General features: G+C 39.3%; 2 protein-coding genes across 3 annotated transcripts; both read right to left on the bottom strand.

The window, feature by feature from the left end:
- Positions 1 to 1,980: 1,980 nt before the first annotated feature.
- On the bottom strand, positions 1,981 to 5,873 carry LOC147753903 (testis-expressed protein 2-like). Of its 2 annotated transcripts, XR_015313407.1 has the most exons (5): positions 5,699 to 5,873; positions 5,218 to 5,443; positions 4,686 to 4,800; positions 4,238 to 4,433; positions 1,981 to 3,954 (listed from the first exon to the last, which is right to left on the bottom strand). XR_015313407.1 is itself a non-coding variant. In XM_086970882.1 (4 exons), the coding sequence occupies exons 1-4, from the start codon at positions 5,847 to 5,849 to the stop codon at positions 4,359 to 4,361; spliced, it is 567 nt and encodes a 188-aa protein (XP_086827008.1). In that variant the 5' UTR covers positions 5,850 to 5,873; the 3' UTR covers positions 1,981 to 4,358. The 2 variants fall into 2 exon arrangements, 1 of the variants encoding a protein (XP_086827008.1); XM_086970882.1 differs by having other exon boundaries at positions 1,981 to 4,433.
- A 164-nt stretch (positions 5,874 to 6,037) lies between these two features.
- LOC111266349 (uncharacterized) lies at positions 6,038 to 24,790 on the bottom strand. The gene is made up of 14 exons (XM_022843783.2): positions 23,110 to 24,790; positions 16,906 to 17,009; positions 14,486 to 14,638; positions 13,767 to 13,987; positions 13,147 to 13,439; positions 11,304 to 11,515; positions 10,154 to 10,222; positions 9,741 to 9,962; positions 8,921 to 9,182; positions 8,023 to 8,172; positions 7,641 to 7,867; positions 7,178 to 7,378; positions 6,520 to 6,700; positions 6,038 to 6,219 (listed from the first exon to the last, which is right to left on the bottom strand). Exons 1-14 carry the CDS (start codon positions 23,117 to 23,119, stop codon positions 6,038 to 6,040), a joined length of 2,487 nt encoding a protein of 828 aa, XP_022699518.2. The 5' UTR covers positions 23,120 to 24,790.
- Positions 24,791 to 24,871: the final 81 nt, after the last annotated feature.

Raw genomic sequence — 24,871 nt, 5'->3', positions numbered from 1 at the left:
CCACTATGTTATCCTCAATGTTGGATTTACTGATGAATAGCGTAGGCAACGAAGGAAGAAGGAACGAGCTCGCCCGAGTCGGATACGTAAGAACGAAGGATTCGGGAAATGCACAAAGAGTGTTATGAAATACGAGTAGGTCATTTTCGTCTAATAGATCTTAAATGATACTGTTTACGTAGGCCCTGAAATCACTATGCCAAAGTTTGTTTTATGTGGGCCGAGTCGAGCTCAGTTCTGACTGCTAAATTGCATTCCGCCAGCTCTACTACGTACCATTATTTCTCTATTTTTCTCTTGTGTTTCACTCTGAACTAACCTGTATCTTTCTTTAGAAGTATTGCAGATTGGCAAAGAGAATTTCGTTTGCCACTGCATCAATAAGCCGTGGGTCACTTTCCAGCGCATCAAAGGAGCTAAGTTCCTGACAATGGTATTCGAGCCTCTCTGTCTTGTTTGTAAACAACATAACATCATCTTCCTCCACCTTTTCCAAAATCTCAAATCTCCTGTTAAGGCCTTTTTATCCAGGCATTAGAAAAGATTGCCCTAGTAAGTCCAGTGCTTAAGTGTGAGATTACGGCGTCCTCTACACCGTTTGTGCATAGCAAGCTCGTAGCCGGAAAGGCCTTCCCTATTTGATGCAGCTAACGTTGGAATTGGCCGTGCCCTGTGAGTTCTTGCGTCTCCGGCCTCTTCAGCCAGTTTTTAATATGCTGGATGATGTCCTTTACAGATGTTCTACGCACACGGAGAAGATAGCAGTCTGTTCGCATTTCTGTTTATTCAGCGAGTCTTGCTTTGCAACCGCAGTCGGGTCCACCAGCTTTTCCGTCACTTTTCATCATTTAGATCTCGCGAGATAGTTTCTGCCACTACGGGAGCTGCCTACGACATGTGTCTAGCACATCTGAGACATTTTTTGGGGTCAGAGCACGCTGGGCAGTTTGAATGGGTGAGTTATTTCGCAAGTTTGTAGGAATCTTGAAGTTTTGTTTTGTTAAATAGTATGGTATAACTTTGATTTAAGTGTTTTACCCGCAAGAAAGCCGAAAAACCATCCACAAGGACAAATCTAGTTCTTCCTTCACAGAAAGTTAGAGGACCGAGCTCATAAAGGCTTGTTTTAAGACCCAGTGTTTACCACGGTGCAGTGCGCAATAGGCGTGCTACATTTTTGAGAGTCCTTTTTGCTTTATTCTGTGGAGAGGTCAAAACGAGTGAAGCTGCGTCTGCCTTACGCCTCAATCACTCGTCGATCGCAACAACCGGACTTATTATACCTGGCGTGTGTTGTGTGGCGTTCAGTTCAATAGCATTTTAGTGTATGCCTAAACACCATACGAACCGCCGTACGTTTACTGGATAGGCCAAATAGCAGCTGCAACGTGATATTTCAATCGATACTTATTTCGACCAGACCACACCAGCGAACAAATAATACTACCATGAATGAGCATACAAAAATACTCACGGTAGGAATAACAACCTTTGCGCACTTTGGGTAGGAAATTTATTCCTAAAACCTAGATGTTAACACTTATTGTTTCGATGAACGTGTATGGCTTCTTAAATGCTCGTACCATAGCTACTCTGTTTAAATAACTTAACGTTGCTGCATATTTTATCGTGAGATGTTTTTAAAAGCCAAGTCTATGAAACAACTGTAAAGCTAAAAATGAGTGTTAGAATTTTTACATATTACAATCATACAGTTACATTTTATGGAAAGAGTTATTAAAAATTCAGTGTTTGCTTGGAGCAAAAAGAAAATACTAAAGCGATTGTCAGCAATGAAAGCAATGAAAGTATAGAAGCAAACCTTTCCTTTGGATGTTAGACCTTGTGATATATTTTGTACGTTTGTGTCATTGATTATCTAATCAAACAAGCTTATCTTCATAAAGATATCAAAATTATGCCTTGCAAATATAGTGTTGACTTTAGTAGAAAGCATAATGTAAAAAATTTGCACGTGCGTCAAGATATGAAAATAAATCAGCCAATATTGGCATTTATTTACCAGTTGATATATATATAGTCGATACGGTATTCCTGAGCAATATAAGACACGAATTCAATTGTTGGACATATTCCCTGAGAATCCATTTAAGTTCTCCGTTGATATGTATGAAGGTTGTTCCTACTATGTCGTACCATTTTTTTCGAAGATATATTGATATACAATTAATTTAAAAATGTGAATTCCCTTTTGTCATTATGCATGTATGCAGGACAACGACACGCGGTGCTAGCGTTTCTGAAATAACCATAACTATTCTCAATTGCTGATCGAGTCGCTGAGTGATATAGCGATATATATGATCACTATGCAGTCAAACATATTCACTTTTTTATCTGGATTTTCTCTGATGGTCAACATTGGTGTGTACATAGTCTTTCTTCTTTCAGACATCCGATGTTTATAATCATTACCAGCAAATATCCTTTGATTCGTTTTTTTTTTTATCAGACTGTTTATTATTAAGATGGTTCTAGTGCATCATCACAGCTCATTTCAACACGTAAGGTGAATCTAGTGTTTAATCTAGTTTAGCTTGGTTGCCCCTCTGGAATTTCAGAATACGAATAGTTAGTGAAACACCTTCGATGACCTAAATGGCAAATTTGGGTTTGTTTTGAAAAAAGTAATGGATAGTAACTAACGCGCTCGCATGAACAGTTACAGGGAACAAAAATTTAGGATAACGAGTAAATAACCTTGTTTTTCACATTCACTTTTAGAATGAAAAGCATTTTCAGTTGAACGATTTGAACCAACGATATCAAACATCCAAAAGCAAAACGGCTAGCAATTCCACTTGAATCATCATCGAACTTTTGCAGGCACGTGAGTTCACTTCTACAAAACCAATGTTTACGCAACCAACTTTTATTTATTTACCACAGAAACCACTGACAATTCTATCAAAATGTGAATTTTGCAATATCTTTTTAAAAAAAAGTGGAACTTTTAACACGAGAACTGATTCAATTCCTATCTATCTACGTTTCCCTTACTTCACATTGTTGTGCCATTAATATTTTGACAACAATTTACGTCTAAACTTGAACTTAACATGTTTGCCGACAAGTATTTAGCATTCTTTAGTTGAACACTATTATCTGGGCATATTTTTTATTATTATCTTCGAAGTAGATCATATAGACATTACACCGCATCTCATTGTGGTGGACAGTTCTTATGTAATCTTTCAACTTCGTATCAACCCTTATATGCAAATCTAATTTTATTTCATTTTTTAGAATAGAAGTTTTTTTCTTAGAAGATTTAATTTGATGTATGTAAGAACAGTTAAACAGCAAAGTATATATTTTAGCCTAAGAATTTATGTTATTAGGACAGCCTCATAGTAATAATACTACTAAAGAACACAACATTGATTTAATGCGATAAATAGTTCAAAAACGACTTATTTGACATACCAGATAAAAGGGACAAACACGTTTAGCGTCTCGAAAGATCCATAATGAAATTGTGACGAAAATTAGAACTGCTTCAATACCTTCACATAAAGACTATTACTCATCACGCAAGCAGTTCTTTATCAGGCTCAACAAAATTTAATAGAAATGATGCCTATATGTTCTTGGAAAAAATAATAGAATTATAGGTTAGGATGAGTGCATTCAGTTAGTGGACGATGGTACTACATAAGGAAATTGTGTGTCGCCTCATCTCCAGGAAGTGACTGCACTCAATATATAACAACAAGGTAGGATTTCACTAGTTTTGTTATCAAATGACAGCTTGTGAGCTAGGCTTTTCTAATTGAGGTCCACTAAAATGTGAGATCTCGAACGAACTTGACAGGTTATCGATAGCCATTTTACCCCATAATGAGTTATCTGGGAGAATATGTAATTCTAATTCAGTAATGATCAACATCAGTCAAGGAATCATTCTTCTGAAGGTCTCTTGGGCGCGTTATCCTGCGAAAATTGAAACCAAAAACATACGTTTGGGGTGAATGTATAGTACGTGTGGGGCATGGGTGCCAAAAACGCCATCCGACCTAATCGGGACTACCAAAGCATAAAAAAAGAAAACGCATAAGATGCGTTTGTGGCAAAATAAACCTAACCTGCCTTTTTTTGTTGTCCTTAGCCCAGCCAAGGAGTTTTCATACTAGAAATTGAGTGCGTATTAACTCCAGCAAAAGTTTGCTTCGGTAAAATGTTGTAGTGTACTTGAATCATGTAACTCCAATCCTACCTATACATCATCAATCGTTGTGTTCTTTCGGTGCCATCTCTCAGTAGAAACTCCTGCTTATCGATCAACTTTATTTTGACGCTGCCGTAACAGATAACATCTGTTCTACTTCTCTACTGCCTCACAAAGGCTGAGCCTCCATTATGTCAATTTGTAGGTCGTCCATGTTTGGCATCACCAGAACCCTCTGGAATTCCTGAAACGCCGGTTGTTATTGAATATACAGGTGTAGTATTTGTTTTACCACTTTGAACGGTATATATTTTAGCTAGTTGTTTTCTTCCCATCACAAGAATAATGGTGAATGTCATTTCGCTCACGGACTACGGATCCAGATTTGCTACATAAATTAACGAAACATCACGCTATCTTTCACGCTAATACTTTTTACAATACACTGTAATACATCAGGCAGCATTTCCACGCTCTAGGTGGGGAAATCGATTACCTGAAATAGTACCCTTTCAATAAATGCAGCCAGTTTGATCCCGAGCAATACTTGTCGTTCTCCCATTTGCGGTATTGCCTTCAGTTCCAATCGGGGCACGCTACGAAATCCGTACCTGTATAGTTGTAGAATAGCCGAGTAAAGTGATATGTAATGTATATGTTTCGCAAGAATGCTTCCAATATAAGGGAGCACTCGAGTTTGCGGATTCGTATTTAGATCAGAACAGCTATTCCAAAATCGTTCCCCCGAACTTTGAAGACCTAGAGGCCTTATTATATAATAGTGTTTTAAATTCAAATAAATGCTTAAGAAAGACCACGACAACCCGTAGCTGCGCCTTGAATCTTAACGACCTTCGCTATTGACCATGTGATTTTTTGAATGGCGCTTCCCTTAAAGGTTTAAACTTCAACTAAACTTCATAATTTTAGTTTATACCCGCTCTCTACGTGAAATATGGTGTCTTTTAGGTGGAAAGCTAACATAATAAAATAATGATGAGAAGTTTTGTGTGTAATCTTATACTAACCAAAGTCGATCTGTTGGCGGTGGTGGAATGTTGATGGCGAGCCGTCCGGCAAGTGAGCTCAACTGAATTGTTAGTTTTAAGTCGGTGTTTGAGAGATCCTCCATCATTCTACGGATGAAAGCGTAGTCAGTGGCCTGTTGAAAGACTGGCCACTGCCATATACGATCGACCATTCTTACGATTCTTTTAGAGGTTGCGCCTTGAGGTTCTTCCAACTCTGTATTACCTGCCGTCAGTTAATAACCCAAGATCCAAGTCAATCGATAAAGAGCGGACACCTTGGTAACTTCTCTTCGGATCGGAAACTTTTACTGCATTGTACCAACAGTTATTGATAAATTTAAAATATAGTCGCAAAACGGATACCTAAAATCTCAAGTATATTTTCGGTATAAATTAGTATGTTAAAAAAATAGATGACCATATTTTGACATCTAACTATAGGGAGTAATCGGCAACGACACATCGGAGCCTTTCATACCGGGCTGATTCAGTCCCTCACTAATATCATCATCGTCATCTTCAGAGGGAATATCATCGTAAGTTGGACGAGCTTCCCCTGTAGGAAACCCGTGCATCTCCTGCTCACGATTGTCGGGTGTCATGAGAGGGTCCTGCCTTTTTAATCTCATCAGGTTTAGCTTTGTATGTACTGTTACCTGTTGAGCGAAATAAAAATTTACCGTGGCTGTTGAGCAAGACAGTGAACAGAAGTTATTGACGAAGTCGAACTGAATATATGATGACGGTCGGTGTAACAATTATTCTCTACTGCAGGGTATTGTTTAGGGTATTGCTTACTCGTCGCACCGCACACAACTCAACGAAATGCTTTACAACAAGTCAGTATTATAAAAAGAATCAAAAGGTAAAATTTTAATTGATCGGTGTGACCACTTGCCTGAAAGCATCCATTATAGGCGACTTCAAGGTCGAGCCAAACACCCGTGTCAGGGCAGTGCACTGCCGCAGAAGTTCTTCGAATAAGAGGTGTGCGCGCACCTATCAACATAATTAGTAACAAACGATAAAACTTATTCTCAAAATCGAAATTAACTCAGAAACAATTATTTAATTGCCCACAACCAGAAATTACAATTCATTTAATAACAAATTAATTTGTAAGTAGGTTACCATGGATCGGGATGTCGGTCCCATTGTTAGCTTTACCGCCTTACTTGCAAACAGTAAATAAGTGCCCACATCACACAGTAAATGCAATCAAGTAGTTAAATTGTGGAGCTTCTAAAGGATAACCAAGATCAGGATTTGTAATTTTACGGAGCTGATGAACAAACATACCTAAGCTGACGTCAGTAATCGTTAACTCTTCCAAAAAAAGGGGCATTCTGATTTTGGAAAGCTTCTCCTGGAACTTGGCACGCACTGCCTCAGCAAATCGAGGTTGTGTGAAAAAGTCGAACAACAATCGGCCAGCGACCACGTTCAGCCATTGCGTATCTGCATCCCGGAACGCCAATGACTGCAATATGCAACATGCAAAATTGTCAAAAAGTGCGACCTGATTTTCACCAAGTACCTGTACTTTATACCCGTTCACGTTGATATTAGTTACACAAAAAGTGTGTATCTTCTTTATATTTACACACGTCGATCTCTCAAAATACGGTACAAGCACGGCACCCAGTCCATTAGATTTAGAAAATCTTTCAATATAAGCACGAATTGTCCTATGATTCGATCGAGAAAAAAATTGAGTTTAATGGGCGTTAGAGGAATGTACGGAAGTTAAATGCCGTTAATGTAGGTTACTAAATACACTTCGGAGTTTCAAAGTAGGGTTTTATCAGTTATCACTTTTAAACACGCTGTTGAAGAAATCAATGCGTAGATTTATGTACAGAGCATCACTGCGCAAATATACCTCTTAAATTTACTTAAGTATATTAGTACAAGCCTTTTTCCCTTGCGATACAAAATAAGCATGAAAGCACGTTACCAGTGGTGGACAACAGGATTGACCGGATAGCTGGTGTTTTCGGTCTTCGATTGTTCCAGGTATTGGTTGCGCCACATTCGGTGTACCTCCAGATGCAACACCACTGCTATGACTGAAACCGAGATTGTCCATATACACCAAAAAGTCCATTAGCGGACGTTTCGAAAACGTAGATCTTTCTTCCGATGATTTCTCGTTCCCCTGAAATGGTAGGAAGTCTAATTATATATTGATTGTAATAATAAATCACATTGTCTCGCAGCACAATAGCAATACAGCGGGCTAACATAACGAGAATATGAGAAAAAGCTTCCGCTTTCCTGCGCTTCTGTTCTAGGAATCTGCGCTACGTAGTATTTCTAGTGAAAAAAAAAATAAGGATATATTAACGATGAACATCCCGAAATCTACGTAAAGTTGATTTTTCTTGTCTAAGATAGTTTTTATACAAATAAAAACGTACTTCATCATCACTAGTGACCGGCTTGTCTTTGTCAGGTCCCGATGTTTGAGTAACGGTTGTATTAGCACTGCTTTGTTCTGCGGATCTTTTAAGCAAACGGAACCAATATTCCTTGTCCCGACATGTTCTGGCGAATAATACCACCTCCTTGGCATCGTTGCCTTGTCGCGCCGGTGTGCTAATTACGATCGGATACTTTTTATCCCATAGTTTCGATGCAGACAAACCTAAATTATGGAAAAAAAATTACACACAGCATGTGATATTTTTTCACTATGCTGAAATAAAAAGCTATTTTAAATATTATAGAATTCTCAACTTACAATGGAAATACCAATATCTTCTCAGCAGTATTAACTTTCAAATCTTCAAGTACCCTCACCTTCAGGCTGCAATCGGACAGTGGCTCCCTCAAGCTCAATAAACCACTGCTTTCCTAGCCACACGACGGAGCTTGTATCCTTGCGACGTTCGTTCCACATGGCGTGACGCGGAAGCTTTTCCTTTAGAGCGCGAATACGTAGCATCGTTCCTAAATAAAAATATGTCTTAATGCACTTAATGCTCCGACGTTTAACATTCCTAACGACACAGCAAGTAAAGGTTAAAAGCTACACCTCTTCATATGGATAGATAATAAGGGAATGTTATATTATGATCTACTCTGATCCCAGGAAAAACTACAAGAGATCGCTATGCAAATCTAAGCCATTAAATTGACAAGAAACCCCTTGTGTTGGCAAGGGGCGACGCAAAATGGCACTACTACACAACAGCGCTGCGTCGTTAACGAATCTCCAATAGGCATGCTTTAATGAGCAGGCTTTGAAATACTGAGACTAATATCTTATTTCATACGGCCGTCAACGTACTCACTTAACAATAGCAAATTGATCTTATAATTACAATGTACAGAGTCACTGTACGAAGAAAACAGAACATGGAAATTGTGGGGTCGGTAGAATTCAACTTGGGATTAATTCAGATTCGTAAGAATTCTTATGTTAGTAATAATTTGACTTTTTTAAGACTAAACGTTCAGATAGATCAGTTCCCGATGGCGGACTTATCAAGAAAAAACGTTATGAGAAGACAATCACTTCAAAAAGCAGAAACCAATACTAAGGAGTGTATATCACTTTTCGATCTGCGCAATTCGTTCGTACCTGGTCTTGCCTTGTCTTTTGAAACCAATTAAGAAGCGGTTCTACGCCCAGTCATTGACACTCTTTATTTGAAATACGATTACAGACAAAAAAAAAAATAATAAACCTACTTACCTTCTAGTCGAACATGAACTGAATGGCTGTGGGCTCCTATATGCGTTCTGACGTTATAGCTTTCACCAGCGGGTAAAGCGTTTAACCATCCTTCGCGACTAGCATTCATCATCTCATGTATACGAGGCATCAGAAGCGGCGGTGGCATGGGAGCATCCTCTTTCAGCGGGGGAAAATTAACCTTCCTCGTAGAAGCTGGTGGACACAATAACGCACTCAAACGCCAGACTGCCAACCACGCTAACGAGGCAGCAAGGAAACCCTGGACAGGCGAAGATTCAAATTAGCAGAAGACAACTCAGTCCAGATTTAGGTTAACTAGTCGAGCTCCAACGCTAAGTAAGGTCTAATTTTCGCGTCAAATCTACGAAACCTCGCCTAAGCTGTTGTACTGAAACTACAAATATAGAACAAGTTAAACCCAGTTTTGAAACAACTCAATGTATTGACGTCAATAAAAGCCCAAGGAGGAGAGTTTGCTTAAGCGCACCATTGGAGGAGATAACCGGTACAGGGTCCGGATAGCAGATAAAATGGGATTCATATATCAAATACTGTAGGATTCGCTTGCAAGTTATACGTTGTGAGCTATTATACTTCGGCTTCCAGACATTACTACTGGCTTATTGTGGCGAAAAACAACAATTCGTGCTTCTCCAGTACGTGATTAAATAGAACCAATCCAAAAACTCAAATATGGCGGTATGCAACGTGCTATCTAATATGACTGAGTCAGTTTAAGATGGCTCAAATGTACGTGTTTGTCCAGATTATTACTGTGTTGATAATGATTACCCCTTTCGAAATGTACGCAACTTACCTTACCAAAAGCAGGCAATGGCAGCACGATGATGGCCAATGTAAGAGGAATGATCACCCCAACCGTGCGCATGGATACGTTCCGCAGTTCCTCTATGACATCCGGAAACCTCGCAGCAATGTACGCCGAATCCAATGCTATCCAACGTGCCTTCACCGCTGCAAAATCGCGATAAAATGCCCGCTGCCGAGAAGTATCGTTTTCTTCCAATGGGAACTTCACCTACGCACGCATCATCACAATTAGCGTAGTTTGCCGGGGCCACCATTTCATGTATTCTATTACATGTTTAAATAGAAAGAAAAACGTATTTTTTTGCCTTTGTTGTGCATAAAGGGCCTGTATAGATTTGATATATTGAGATGAGATGACGGAAGTGTGACTTTACGTCTGCACTAGTATGTATAACCAACCTTTTCCCAGGAATCATCCTCGTTGGCTTCTTGAAGTACATCTAATCCCTCTTCGCAGTCTATAAGCCCCTACGAAGTGTTAAGAAAGAAAACTTTAATTTTGGTACTAGTGAGGTGTTTCGAAGCTATTTACTGGTAAAGTAACGCTCGTAGAAGTTTCATTAAAAAAAAAAATGTACTTACGAGGCATAATTCTCTCTCCGTCTCATTTGAAATCTTGCTCTCTGTTCTTATTTACGTTTTAATCATGGATATGTTTCGCATGTTGTTCCGCATGAAAAAGTTGACTTATCTCCTGCAGGATTTAATGAAAAAATTTCCGATCCTGCGCTAGCTTATTTGCTTGGCATAACTAGAAGTAGTAGTAAGTCATTTTCAATACTTTTGAAAGAAGTTCGGAAATTTACTTTTGAAAAAAGTATCGAAAACGGTACGTGTATGCATACACCCCCTGTCTCGATGACTGCTGAGTTAATCTTAATTCAGCGGAACTTAGACGCGACCTTTTAATGCGTTTTATATATGAAAATGCCCACATAGGAAGCAGTAGAAGACGTAAAATGAACATGAATCGTTACGAAAATGACAAATTAGTCACGTGATATTAAAAGATAGCTTCATTTAGACCTAAAGCAATAATAAACCGATTTGCATGTACATCAGACATACGTCGCTAATATGAAATGCTTCTACGTTTTTGCTCCAATCCTTTCACATAAAAAAAAAACCTTATGAACGAATTGCTTGAAAATGTAAAAATTGTCAAGCTTTTCTAAAAAGAGAAAAGAATACGAAGATTTTTACAGGTTCGTATAACGACCTCTTGGATCTTATTAACAGTTGATGTAATAATTGTTTCTTATGAATGCGCTCGCCAACGTTGGCTTCCACCTGTTTTGACGTTTAGCTTACCTGTTAAGCAGGGATTATCTTTTGTCAACCAATGCTTTATAATAGATTGCGTTAATATCTTTTACTGAACTAAGGCTAGATGAGCAGATTTGGAACAGATAGCACAAAGCGCAGGCTAAATCTATCGTGTGACGACAAGGTTAGCGAGCTTTTTGAACGTAGGCCAATACAGAACGATTAGGATGAAGCGCGTACTAATACAAATGTTCCTGGTAATGCAAAATGGATCCTACAGTACCTGCTCCAATGCCATTCTTTCGGGATCGGCTTCCTCGGCTCGTTCGACCTCCCCAAGCTCGAGAACTTCTCCCTGATGGCCTAACGTCACGGAGTCGACCTCGGCACCTGTTGCTGCGTCTCCTTGACTGTAGATAGCTTTGGCTACAATGGGTACCGATTGAGAACGCGTTCTCTTTTCCTCAAATCTTTTCACAATTTTGCCTTTGATTCCTACACATTCCGACACAAAAGAATAGAGATGTGGCGACGCAAAGTTATCTAATTAGAGCTAGTAACACTAATAAGTAAGTAAAATGAATATATACTAAAAGTTGGCCAAGCGCATAATTAGAGGCTAAATATATTATAAAGAAAAATAACTATTTATACAACTGCGTAGCGTGTAAAGATGTCTTATTAAGTGGTAAAACAGACTCCTCACAATTCTCCTAAATTGCTTTCGCTTGTCTCAATGTTTATTTTATGTGCTTCTAGCCAAACACTGTAGATTTTGTCTGTATACGAAAACATTTTTCTCCGATTTATGACACAAAGTTATTATCGCATTTTTACGCGAGAGGGAAGTTTAAGCGCCTGATTGATTTGGCTTTCCGCCGAGGCCAATACGCAGCCTACCCAGACCGGAACAATTATATCTCGCATGGCGGGGCCTTTATGTTTTGCCGAACTGTTCGAAAACAGTTTGCTGCTAGATTCAAAAATGCCATCGGGGATCTAATCATGCATATCTCTTTGCGCAGTATATATTTGAATTTTTAAATTTCCAGCTTTAAAGTGATTGGCAGTTTTCGTCGAGCTCGGCAGGCCGACCAAAGCAGACGTTCTTCGGGCCACAGATACCATTTCTCAACTAAATCTTTACTACTTTCGGGCAGTCTTACTAAATCGAGTCTCCATATAATTCTGTACAGCGTGCCAAGTTGCTTTGGCAGATTTTGATGACGATAAGAACGGAATTAGAAAGTGGGCAGAGGATTTAGTTGTGTCGGATATGAAAGTGATATTTAACCCATGGAAAAGGTAAAAATTTAGTCTACTCCCCCTGCATAAATGTCGTTGTCCGTATAGAATTCAAAATTCGGTTTTTATAGTTATTATTAAATTTGAAAATAGGACAGTGGAAGGCCCACAGGTCTTATAAAATAAAGAAAAACAAATCCAGTTTCGATTTTATTCTAAGTATACTGATCTTCGTTATCATATTACAATATGAACTGAGCTATATTCTGATAGTTAGTAAATAATATAAGAAGTAAAACCCATAAACAGAATAGCAAATTCGGTCTTGTCTTTTTGAATGCTCCTATACACTATTAAGAATTTTATCTTCATCATGTTGGCTTACGATGCACAAATTTTCTATTCGTTACGTGTAAAAGTTTTAATGCTTAATTTGCTCGCAGAATAAGAACACTATAGCCTTCATAGACTATTCCAATTTGTCCTGTTTTATAGTTTTTATAAGAATAAACGAATATCACTCTCAACGTAAGCGAGTGATAGCGCTTCCTTGATAAAAATACTTATGAGTTCATCCTTACAAACGTATTTCGAAGTTTCAGTCAGAACCGTAGCCGAAACGAAGCAACTACCTGGGATTTCTAGAATAGAAACGTATATACCTCCTAAATTTGTTTCTTCTAATACAAAAGTTTTTAGAAAGCTGCTATAACAGTGAAGACGCCATAATAATGATACATTCTTTCATATCAAAAACGCAAAACTGCTTTGCAGTTTACACAAGGTTAGCGAAAAAAAGTGTATTTTAAGATGAAGCAGCTGAAAGGGAAATCGGGGACTTATTTAAAAATCAATCACAAAACTAACGCACTAACGCTCACCTCCGAACCAGCTGGCGTCTTTGGATTCCTGATAACCTTCCTTTTCCTTGTTACTTCCCTTGGCAGTATCTAAACGGACCTCATCTCCAGGTGATGGTGATCTTGAATCTCGTTCCTGTCCACCATCTTTCCCAGACTCTTTAAGGGCTAAAACCTCTCTGTCTTTGATCTCTTTGGCCTTACCATGGTTGTCCTTGCACGCTTCCATACTTTGGATAAATGGCGATTCGCGCTTGTCCTTTTCAATAGACGGACTTTCTTTACTTTTTTGATCCTTAGAACCTTTTCTGAACCTGAAGTAATCAGTATGACGGGAGAAAAACGATGAGACATAAATGATAAATCTTCACCCTGTTAGCTTTAGAAGGTTTTCACTATCCACCTTACTGCTTCGGGTAAAGTCTTATCTTATCCAGTTTTCTCGCCAACGTGGTACGCCACGTTCAAAACATTCACCATGAATTATCATATATTCATCTCCATATACTATCGTAAAACTTCCCAGTACGACAAATATTCGATTCTAAACCAGCCAGTGAGACAGGCTGATATATAAGACTTCCAGTGAAACTAAGCATGGTGTCCTAAATGAATGAAGTGTTGGTTTTGTAAACATATACCTATTAACGAGGAGATCCTTGACAGCGTTGTGCTGGGGTGTTGATGGAGGTGGTGGAGAACTGTCCTTATCCTGAGAGTCTGTGCTTTCCACTGTAGTTTTACCACTTGCACCAACTTCACTAAATACGATGCCTTCAGTCGTTGGCGACTGCAAGAGGCTTGATGATGCCAGCAAGGCGTCTTCACGAAATTCATTTTTGCTACCATCCTCATCATCCGACTTCAACATTTATCAATCATTATTTTCTACAATTTTATATGTATGTATGGAACTGTTATTTAAGACACCATTATATTTATAAAGAAGAAAATATTTAAAAAACATTAGTTCGCTTACAGGATGTGTACTTTATATATGGAGCAAGCTAAACCTCTGCTTCATTGGTTAAGTCAAGACCTGTAATGGTTGTAAAATAAATCCACATTACGAAGCAAATGTGTGTCAAGTGTCTTTGAAAAAAAAAATACTGAGATTCAAATGTGTGCCAGACCAAGCACATCGTGATTATCATTATACCCGTAGCTAAGTCATCTCTGTAATAATTAGCACCAGTACAAATATCTTTAAGACGTGAATCAATATGGGTTAGACACAACTGGACATTAATGGTGTGCAGAAAATGCACCATAATTTTACTCTCAAGCGTCATATGAGGACTTCGACAACTCTTACACTAAAAGCCAAGTTCATCTTAAGGATTAATGCTAAAACTCTCACCTGGTTATCTGTAGCGGCAAATGTGGCATTGAATTTGCGTTGGAGAGGCGTTGCCGGTCCCACGCTAGAATTCACCCCGCTAAACGGCGAAAAGGAAGACTGCAGTGTCATCGAAGAGGATACAGGTGAACTCTTCAGGCCCCTAACAATATTCTGCAATAAAATAATAATACCGCGGCATTCAAGTTTGTTTATTATTTTTTCTTTATATAGTGCAAATAATTCGCATAAGGGTAGAAGGTCGGTTGGTCGTTCGCTGTTATTCGCTCTGCTGTTCATACATGCTAAGGGGTCCCATGTTTTACAGTATAGAGAACTAGCAATTCATATCGTATAAATATTAGATAATGAAGGGCTTACTAATGTTGAAATAAGAAAGAGATGATCTCTTTAGCGATACTTTAACTTCACTAATTTTAAGTTATATGTGCGTTGGCATAATTAACTATTGTTAAAAGTTTTACGCCCGCCACCGCTGTTAGGCATTCCATCAAGCAATTTGTCTACTGAGCCGTTAAGAAGATTGACGTAAATTTCTTCCAATCTAAAAGAATAGGAATACACTAAGTGGTTGTAACCCATCACGATCACATAAAGAAGAAGTCGTACGCACATAATCGTTACGTCTAATGGGTTTCATCCACCTAAGACTCAAAACTTGCAAGAACTGCTTTCTGACTAAAACGGTGCTGTAAATGCTACATCTGGTTGTGATCCGTATGACCCGCGACACAGCTATTTTACTGCGCACCATGGCCTTGTTATGGAATAAGTCCTACGAATTTAGGTAATATGGGCCATGTTAAAGGACCACTGCAGGAGAATCGATGCAAGGATTGAAGGACCCTTTATTTGTAGTTTTTTTCTTGTTTTCAACGACATCGTATGCACGACAAAAGCAAAATACACGAACAACAAGATTATTAAGCTCTATAGGGAGACCCACATTTTAGGCTTCTAATGTATGGCATAAATAACCAGATATTAGGAATCGCTGCTGACTTCATGCTAAGATGCGGCACCAACGCAGTCTTTGTAAAAAATAAATAAAACGCGCTTGGAAGTAACCCCAGATCTCACTATTTCGTGATTTGATCTCAACCCATATTGTGAGGTTCACTGTTAGCACCATTGACGCGGATCGGCGCACCCCTTTGCAAACAGGCGCATCAAAATCGAGATTGCATTATCGATGCATATTTAAAATAGTCTGCTTAAAGCAGAATTGTTTTCGGTTGGTTATTTGTGGGTTAACAAACGTGTTCATCCGAAATTAATATGATTAGACTAAAGCTCATTCCAAGGAGGATGTAAACAGTCATGACGGAGAACAGTGTCCGTGTTTGCAATTTTAAGGAAGATCAACTATTGTTCACTTTTTTCACGAGAAAAGAAACGCTGAAAAGGTGATAAACTTTCTCAGTTTTGGCATTATGTACAGTATACCAAATGGCTGTACGGCTGCGGAAGAAGCAAAGGCGCGTTCCAGCTTTAAAACAAAATCTCTGCAAACAAAAAAAAAAAGAGATACTGCGAAAGTGCATCGGCAAGTGCACCTCTCTGTATTCCTTCATTTTGTTAAAGTCGTTAGTGAGGAAATTTTATGCAGGTATATGCAGTAATCGTTTATGTGAAAAAAATTAAACTTAACCCACTAAAAGCTTGCGGCCGACTTGATTCTCTTAGCCGCCCGTCTTTCTACCTTACGATGATTTTTTAATATAATTTTGTAAAAACTTTTTTCTTAAGAAAACATTTGAACTTTAAGAAGCAGTTTCTAACGAGTGTTTGAGTATAAGCAAATTTTCGACCAATGATCAGGTTCTAACTCCACTGTCCAGAACAGGCGTACTTACTCCAAAGAGGCGCACCACCAAAGAAGTTTACCTGCATGTTCGATATGTAAACTCTTGTGCAGTCGTAAACAGCTGAAGTGTCTAAATGGGGGCCACACGTCTAGCAAGATGGGTGGTGCAGGACTGACTGTTTGAGAATGTTCTGGGATGAGTGCATGTGATCACCGTACAGCCCAGATCCCAACCCCCTGTAGTACTCCATATAGGACGTGACTGAGTAAGAACCCAATAGGTCCTGACATGATAGCGCCAACGCGCTCACTTGCGCCATTATTAAGAGAACGTTCACATAATTGCAACAGAAATGATTAAATAAGCACTCTTGAAGACGTGATTAATGTGAATAAAAAAATTAGACATGATCGTTAGAAACGACGCTTGTATGCCAAATATTTTATTGAAAAACCTGTTTTTGTACGTATACGGTCTTGTAAGCGAAAGTCTTATTGTAAGTCGACTACCGTGCCTATCTGTGTAGCACAATATAAAGTGTTCAGATTGAATTTAGGTAATTGACTAACAGGAATGATTGAGGTTGGCTTAATTGTGGATGTTAATACAAACCTTAATGTCATCTTGTCCTGGATGGAACCGGAATGAGGTTTCTAAAAGAAGACTTTTGGAGCCACTGCTTTCACCACTTGCCCCGCCTCCGCTGCTGCTTCTGCCTAAAAAACAAGAAGAGGAAAAGAAAATCACGCCATATTTAGACAAAGATCATCCACTACAAATGTAGTACCTCTTCTTTTTAGTCCGAAGTTGACTAAAACTACTGGTGTTAAGCTTATATTAATTGACTATTTATGTTTGACTAATTGAATATCTATTCAATAAAGTCGATTTCTACTGCTTTCAATAATATTTAAGGCCTCATTTAATATTAATTATTTAATGATATATATGCGTCGTTAGTGCGGTATAAACACCACGAGAATAAACGACCCAGTCGTACCTTCCGTTGTCTATTATTTTAGAAGCTTTTCGTAGCGGCTATAACTTATGTTCAGCTCAGGGGGTTAGGGCAAGGGCAACAATATAGTACGGTTTTTCACAGACGACTGTTATGATGAGCGAACCATAGAGGCAGTGGATACTGAGGATCAATTGATATTTAAAGGTTTTTATACCACCTTCATAAATGACTTAGACAACTACAAATGATAATAATAACAATAGGCATCTTGCTAATTAGAGTATTACTAGTTGATACGTTCCGATGAGTGAAACGTTAGGGCAGTGCTCTCCCTCTATCATACTAATCGGTCTTATGAACAGGGTAAATCAAGTACCTCATTTGAACAAATGACAAACGTAACAGGCACTCTAACATAGCAAATGGGCCTCGTATGGTAGCCTCGTAGGCCTACACCCGCTCTAGAAAAGCAAACAAATTATTTTAAAGTCTATATGAGTTTATGTAGGATTTCTATAAGATCCTGTTCTTAATATTCAGTGTATCAAAAGCAACGTAAACAACAGCTTTTAAAACTGGAAACAAATTGGCTGTTCAATATGACGCTGAATAATATAAGGGCATCCTCGTTGTAGATGTTATCTCCAATGGACTTGCCAGTTTCCTAAACGTGACAACTACTGTTCTAGAAGCACCATCCTGCATAATCTAATCCTTAATTTATTTCACGCTACCATATATTCTTGCACAAGACTTTCTTGATATCATTAAATGTGGCGAGAACAACTACTGAAGGCTGTCGAAGTGGAAGATTGTGTAGGATATGAACGCTCTTTCCTTCGTTTTAGTATACTTCATCTATGATATCGCTACGCTGTCGCGGTGAAACACCCTATTCTACTACTTCGTAATCGTATCTTTAAATAATATTTACGTTATCGATTGATTTTCATGTTCATAGTTAGCGCAGCACTTCGACATAGCTTCGATATAGCACCTTGACATAAGCTCTCAGATTTCGCAATTTTTCCAGTTTGATGACGAGAAACCTCTATCTAATTGCCGGCGGTGATACTGTATTACTGAATTATATGGCATTATATAGCTGAACAGTACCTGCTAAGGGAAAACTAAACTTCTCGAGGCTACTATATCTAAATGAATCTCGGCGCTAGTTTCTAAACTGGCAGGACCAAGAGCATATAATAATAACGATGTAGTTTAGTTAATAATAATAATGCCCATGAGAATTTAGCGCATCTCTTTTTCGAAAGGCAAATTAAAATAACAGTATCTATTGAAAAATATCTGTATCTGTATACATGTGTGGTCTCTTATGGTATACACGATCTTATATTCTTCTACATATTTTTTGAAACAGCCGTGTGACTAGCCGCTTTGTCAATTACTGAGTAACTACATTCGGTGCAAACGGTGCCATCTCTTTTTAGAGGAACCTCGTTCATTACCTTTGTGCCTTAGGGTTGACCTTGTAATAGACATGTTTATTTCGGTCTGTAGGTCCATCGCTTGACACAATGCTAGCACAATTCCGGATGTAAAATTCGAAACATCTATTCGGATCATTTTTTATTCAGTTTCAATACTCCAGCACTGGGAGTACTTTTAATGGGGTTTTGTTTATTAAGCACCAGGAACGTAACATAGGGGCAGTAACATAATCTAAGAAAAACAACTGAAATCGTCAATTATTTCATGAACGTATTTGTGTCCGTTCAATAGAGATTTCTCTCAAATCATGATTTCAAAATCATAAGCCACTTTTTGTTTACCGACAACCGTTTACGGCTTTTCAATGGTAAATAGTAATACGACGCTAATAAAACGAACACTAACAATGACGGCGCGCAACTCGTGTCTTCGAGCGTGCTAGTGATGCAATTTTATCTAAATAAGAAGAAAACTTGTTGATCAGTGCCTAATTCCTCAATAAGACATGTGAAAACTAGAAGAAATTGAACATCGCCCGGCATTCGCGTTGGCCGATGCCAACGTAGATAACACACTGCGCATGCGCCACTTCCAGAGGCACCTCGTTTTATGCGCAATTGCTGTCAGATGAACTGACTGGCCATATTGCACATTGGCCGATACAGTCGGCTCGCTTGAAATACTATGGACTGCAAACTCGTATCCGTACAAAATAATAGTGCTAATCCCACAGTTAGTCATTGTGGCGATTGTTGTCGTTTACGATTCAAATTATTGCTCGAACCTCTACATTACATAAAAATATAGCGCTGTCTCAATACCAGGAGAGCTACTGTGACCTAGCCACCTGCCACATCTGACACCACCGGTGATTCTGTCGAAAGTATAATGTTTGAAGCATATCCATCCACAAAACAGTTCCAGATAGCGACCTCTTTTTGATGATTACTTTGTATCCGAACAGCAACAAATGGCAAGCAAATGTACAATTTTAAGCAGGATGTCCGCATTAAGGTGTCGTTATCGAAACAAGTCATCGGGTTATAAATACATTGGCGTATCTAAGCGCACTTGCCAGAATAAAACAACAATGACAGGTTGTAAATATATTAAGCCCAGTATTGTAAGCAACATTTACGACTGTAATAGCTAAACCACGAGGTCGTTACCACTCATTTACTACGTAGATCTACCATGAGCACCGAGCTCAATAGAATGTTGATCAAACATGCCTTTTTCCAAGCAGAAAAGAAAACAGATGACATAGCTTCAATCTTTCTTGCTGTTTATACCTAAATTATGCTAGTGATATAACTCAGCAGTTTTTACTTCGTGTCGAGGTCGATTTATCTTAATAAATCCATAATAAATTCGTTAGATTGATAGTTATATTGAAAATATCTTAGAATGCGAAACCCCGACGGGACTTTCTACTATGCTTAACACGACACAGGAGAATTGTTGAGTGTGCGTTGAGTTATATTATGCACCTTGCTAAGTTTCGATGCTTCAGATTTATCTCGCTTACCACTGGATAGATTCCTAGTGCGACATTCAAATTGTTTTGACGTTAGTTTTAGATAATTAATTTGAAATCACGGTGCAGTAAGTACTTCACGCTTTCTACGAAGAATAGAAAATTAGAACTGTTTTATATTGATAGCACAAAAATGAATAGTTGAATATGGCCTCACCCTCCTATGTAGCCGATCGAGAAATTAAAAAGACAGTGTCAGTATACGTATGTAAGGCTAGACCGCTCGTTTGGTTGTGTGTCAACCCCTTGAAATGGTACCGCTTAGATTCAGCATGACGATGCATAGAAGAGAACATGCGAAATCATAGGCTTGCCCAGGGCACAGCGAAGATAGCGTTAGATACTTTGTTGTCTCTCAGTCTCTGTTCGCTTAACAAAGCTTAAGGGGAAAATAGTTTACCATTCAGCATCCAACAAGGTAACAGTAAATGTTGTTTTTTCATAAAAAAAAATGTCAGAATCTAAGTCTAAAGCACTCCAGAAACCTTCTACGTCAGCTTCTATTTAGCAGCCTGTTTTTACACTAAAATGTCAATAAAATAAATAAGTAAAGAGTTCTAGTTGCCTCATCATGAAATTTCATGTAGATCAGTAGCAAAGAGAACGGCAAAACGGAGCAAAACAATTTGTCATAACCCTAAGCTTTGATAAGCACTGCACAAGGAGTAACGAAACTACGTATTTTTAATGAATTATTTTTTCAGTTTTTCTATGGCCCAACCAAGCCTCAATAACGAAGGACTGTGAAGGTAAATTAGTTTATAACAGGGTACGTTGTTTATAACACTTTCCTGGGGTACCATTTCTTTCGTCATGTTTTACCATAGTATCTTTGATTTTCTGTTTTATGTTGCTCCGTATTATAAAAGAAGCAACAACAAAAAGCCTTATTTTGACAAGACTACTCGACTACTGAGTGGACACATATTTAAGCCTGGTGTGGCTTCTCTGTGCCTGCAGAGGTGAATCCGGTAGCGCATTTTAGAAGACGCATGTCTCTAACAGAAAGAGCGTCTAAGAAACTTCTGCGTGAGGCCTTAAAAATGTGTCGATTGAAACAGTGTGAAACCACACACAATTGTTAGTTATCAATTTTAATAATACAAAACGAGGCCGCTCAGCATCGACACAGAAACCAAGCTTTTATTACTGTTATATTATTAATCGTCGTAATAAAGCTTTCTTTGATCGAAAAAGTCACAATAAAAAAACGAGTTTTTCTTTTTATTTAGCAATCTGGATAGACTAATTAAAGTGAAGGTATGCAGAGTTTATTAGAATCAAGTAGCCATGCACTAATCGCATGTGAAGAGTAGCTTGTCGACGTGGTCCGCTCCATAATAATGATAATAGCAATTCCTGGCCGCGTTTCATAGCAAAAGAAGTCATCGTCGTTACCGTGACAGCGGTGATTATGGTATCAACGAATGTTGGCAGTGCGAGCAACAGCGGTAACAGAAATGGATTTGACCGTAACACTAGTAACTGGCGGAGGCGCTACTTTGGCAAGTGTCATGACGGCGACGGAAAGGCGACACTTACGTAGCAGTGGACGAAAGAATGAACCCAGCATTCAAACGTTAGTGTCCAGTTGGCTGAAGGACCGTTTGGCTAGCCAGTCGGTCGGTCATCTCACCTTCGTCCGCCTGCTGTAGGTTCGCTGTTACTTCTATACGCGGGTAAGTATTATACCTGGGCACTGCCCTGGCTGGCATTTAACAGACGGCAATGAATGCCAGACGAAATTCCAACATCACCGACTGAAGTCTTTGACGAGATCAACGAATAAGATGGCAGCAAATAAGGCTAAGTGAAGTTGCCGGTCTATCGTCAGTTAGGGGTGGGGGCTCGCGGTTGACCAGGCCAGTGACATTCGGAGAATTTGTAGATCAGAACACTCCGCTTTTCGGAATGAAATTAAGTCGCCAGGAATCAGTACCAACTGTCAGGGCTAGCAAAAAGGAGTGGTACCTAATAAATACACAGTCTACTCTACCAATTAGTGATAATTATTTGTATGAATTGTGTACAGGGCTGGGTATCGCAGGAATAGCTTCATTAGTGACTATTCGTTCACCCGGGCTTTTACCATACCGCGATAAAACTTTTAGACCAAACTGATGGAAAAAAATACGTCGTTCTAAAATAAAAAACAAAATACGTGTCTTCTTTCCCTTATATATATACATTGAGAACAGCAGCGAATATTCAGCGCTAACTAATTAAAAATGTCTGATCGATACACATATGCATTAGGTTGCTGCAGTTTATAGATAAGCGTCAGATTCTGGTCTTGATATCAATCAGCGGTGCGCATAGGAAACATGAAATGGTGCCTTTTCCCCGAAAACGCAGGAAAAAAGTCTAATTTAAAATTACGAGCAACAGTAATGTAACTAAAAAAAGCTAGATCAGGCAGCATTGTTAGTTACCGTTTCGACACTTCTAGGTCCGTCATATGCGCAAGGAAGAAGGAAAACTTACGCTCACAAACATCACACACTGGCTAGTTATTCTATGAGTTTCGTTGAGGACAACAAAACTAGAAAATCGACTAATCAAACGGTACAGATATAATTATCGCCAACTGTTCATGCGTGTAATAGGTTCCACATGTTAATCAAACAAATCACTCTTCTCCAATCACTAATGGTATAACCATACAATATAACTGAAAATCGATTTATAGAATCTAGTCAAAAAGGTACAATCTTCCACATCACACTCCAGAACCATCACATAAAATGGTGCGCATTTGATAGATAAGGCATGAATCGTAAAATCTGCATACCGGTAACAAGAAGGTTTCAGCCAACTATGCAAGATTCAGTTGTTTTGTCTCAACCAGTCAATCCAGTGAACTTACCTTTAAACATTGTGACGGAAGCTATTAAAGCAGCGGTAATTACAGCCGCAGCAGATGTAGCTTGCTGCTGTTTTTGTTGTTGTTGCTATTGTCCCTAGCCTGGTGGTGCAGTAACGCTTACCCCTTACCCATCTAGCTCATTTTGAATTAATATGAGGTGTTTATGGAAATCTTTTTCCCTCTCTATCGAAAAGCTCCTACTGCTGCTGAGAAGGCAAGACGAGTTAATTAGTCAGTTGATCAGCGAAGTTTGTGTGTTCAGCAAATCCAAATTTTCACCGTGTCTTCGCCGTCCGCACTATTTATCAGTATCACTTCTGTTGAATAAGCGTTGTCGTTTTTTACTTTTTTTTTTCGCTTTAGCTGCGTTCTTCTTGACAAGGAGCGCACACGGAAAGTGGTTTATGCACTATTGCGTTTTTTTGACTGCGACACAAGTCACACAGCTGTCAATGATTCGCTATGCTATGATCTAAAAGCAATGTTACTTCACACTTTTGCACTGTAGAACGACGTATAATCTGTGCTGTTGCGACAGCAAGACCAACGAAATGACGCCACTCACTTCGACAGCCGGGGGGCCGCCACTGCTACCCCCGCTATAGACAGTTAGGGCTTCTACCAATCGCAGCACCGTCGCACTACACCACTACGAACGTTTGTTCAAAAAACTACGGTACCATTCACGCGAAATTTACGCTATTCACACTATTATGCTTTATGCAGCCTACCGTTGTGACCAGCAGCAACAGTAGCAGAAACGTTGGCTTTCTTCTTCTTATTATTATCAATAGCCACAAACAGCTATACCAGCTGAGGGCGCAGGAACGCTTACATCAAAAAAATGCTGCACGATCAACAGCGAACAATCCCGATGGCACAAAGCACTGATGTCTGCTTGCTATTAGTAGCAAATGAAATGCACACACTATAAACGCGATGCAAGTGAGTGAAATGCGAGCGACAAGCGAGTGAGTAAATGGGTAAGTGGGAAAATGTTTGTCTTCTCTGTCTCCGGCTGCTGCCGAAATAGAGATGTCCGTCTGAATGTCCGGTTGGTCTGTGTGGTGGGTAGGTGTGTAACTTGGTTCCTACGCGCCTTGCACTCCTCTTCCGCCTTCAGCTGGTGGGCTGATTAGATAATGGCTATTGTCGGCGTCGTTGTTGAGCTGTTTGATGGCGGTCAATGCAAAGAATCGTGATGTTCCGTTACCGTAATAGAAGCTATGCAAAATATTGCTGTCACCACTAGCGTGATCAAAATGCAGGCAGTGTTTTAATCCATGTTCACATTTGGTCACTTTACTGGTCCCTGATTGAGCACGACGGTAGAATCTAATGCTAGCTCATTTGGTCACACCATAGCACTAGCAATATCACCACTATAATTACCTCTGTTACTACAGCCTATGGCCACTAGGGAGAAAGGTTCACCAGTTTACATTAGCTGCGGCAGCAGACACTTCTAGGCCCGACCGCGAAAAGGCCCACTTCGCGCCGGAGGCGGGGCCTGGAGAACACCTGTTTAGTCACCCACGTGGCACCACTAGTGAGTATGCGGCACGAAACAGCACGAAGGAGTTTGTTCTAGGAGACATTAACCTGAAGCCAGTAAAATATCGACGAAATTGAATCAACAGCTGCTTCGAGGATGTAGCCATTACCGAACTAGATTCGCGTGCGCTCTGCCGGTGCACCAACAGGATTCAATGACTAAAAGCGGTACTTCGAAAGCTATCATGCTAAGAATCCACTGAATCAG

The sequence above is a fragment of the Varroa jacobsoni genome, unplaced genomic scaffold (assembly GCF_002532875.2).
Source record: "Varroa jacobsoni isolate VJ856 unplaced genomic scaffold, vjacob_1.0 scaffold_114, whole genome shotgun sequence".
NCBI lineage: Eukaryota > Metazoa > Arthropoda > Arachnida > Mesostigmata > Varroidae > Varroa > Varroa jacobsoni.
Note: the sequence above shows the minus strand (reverse complement) of the source record. Positions and strands in the feature narration are given on the sequence as shown.

Excerpts from the sequence above, each read along its gene's own strand:
- LOC147753903 (XM_086970882.1), bottom strand. The coding sequence starts at position 5,849 with ATGAGATTAAAAAGGCAGGACCCTCTCATGACACCCGACAATCGTGAG. Across the intron at positions 5,444-5,698 it reads TGAGGGACTGAATCAGCCCG|GTAATACAGAGTTGGAAGAA; the intron begins GTATGAAAGGCT and ends AACTGACGGCAG. Across the intron at positions 4,801-5,217 it reads CCGCCAACAGATCGACTTTG|GTACGGATTTCGTAGCGTGC; the intron begins GTTAGTATAAGA and ends ACAACTATACAG.
- LOC111266349 (XM_022843783.2), bottom strand. Across the intron at positions 14,639-16,905 it reads CAGGACAAGATGACATTAAG|AATATTGTTAGGGGCCTGAA; the intron begins GTTTGTATTAAC and ends ATTTTATTGCAG. Across the intron at positions 8,173-8,920 it reads AGTTCATGTTCGACTAGAAG|GAACGATGCTACGTATTCGC; the intron begins GTAAGTAGGTTT and ends ATTTTTATTTAG.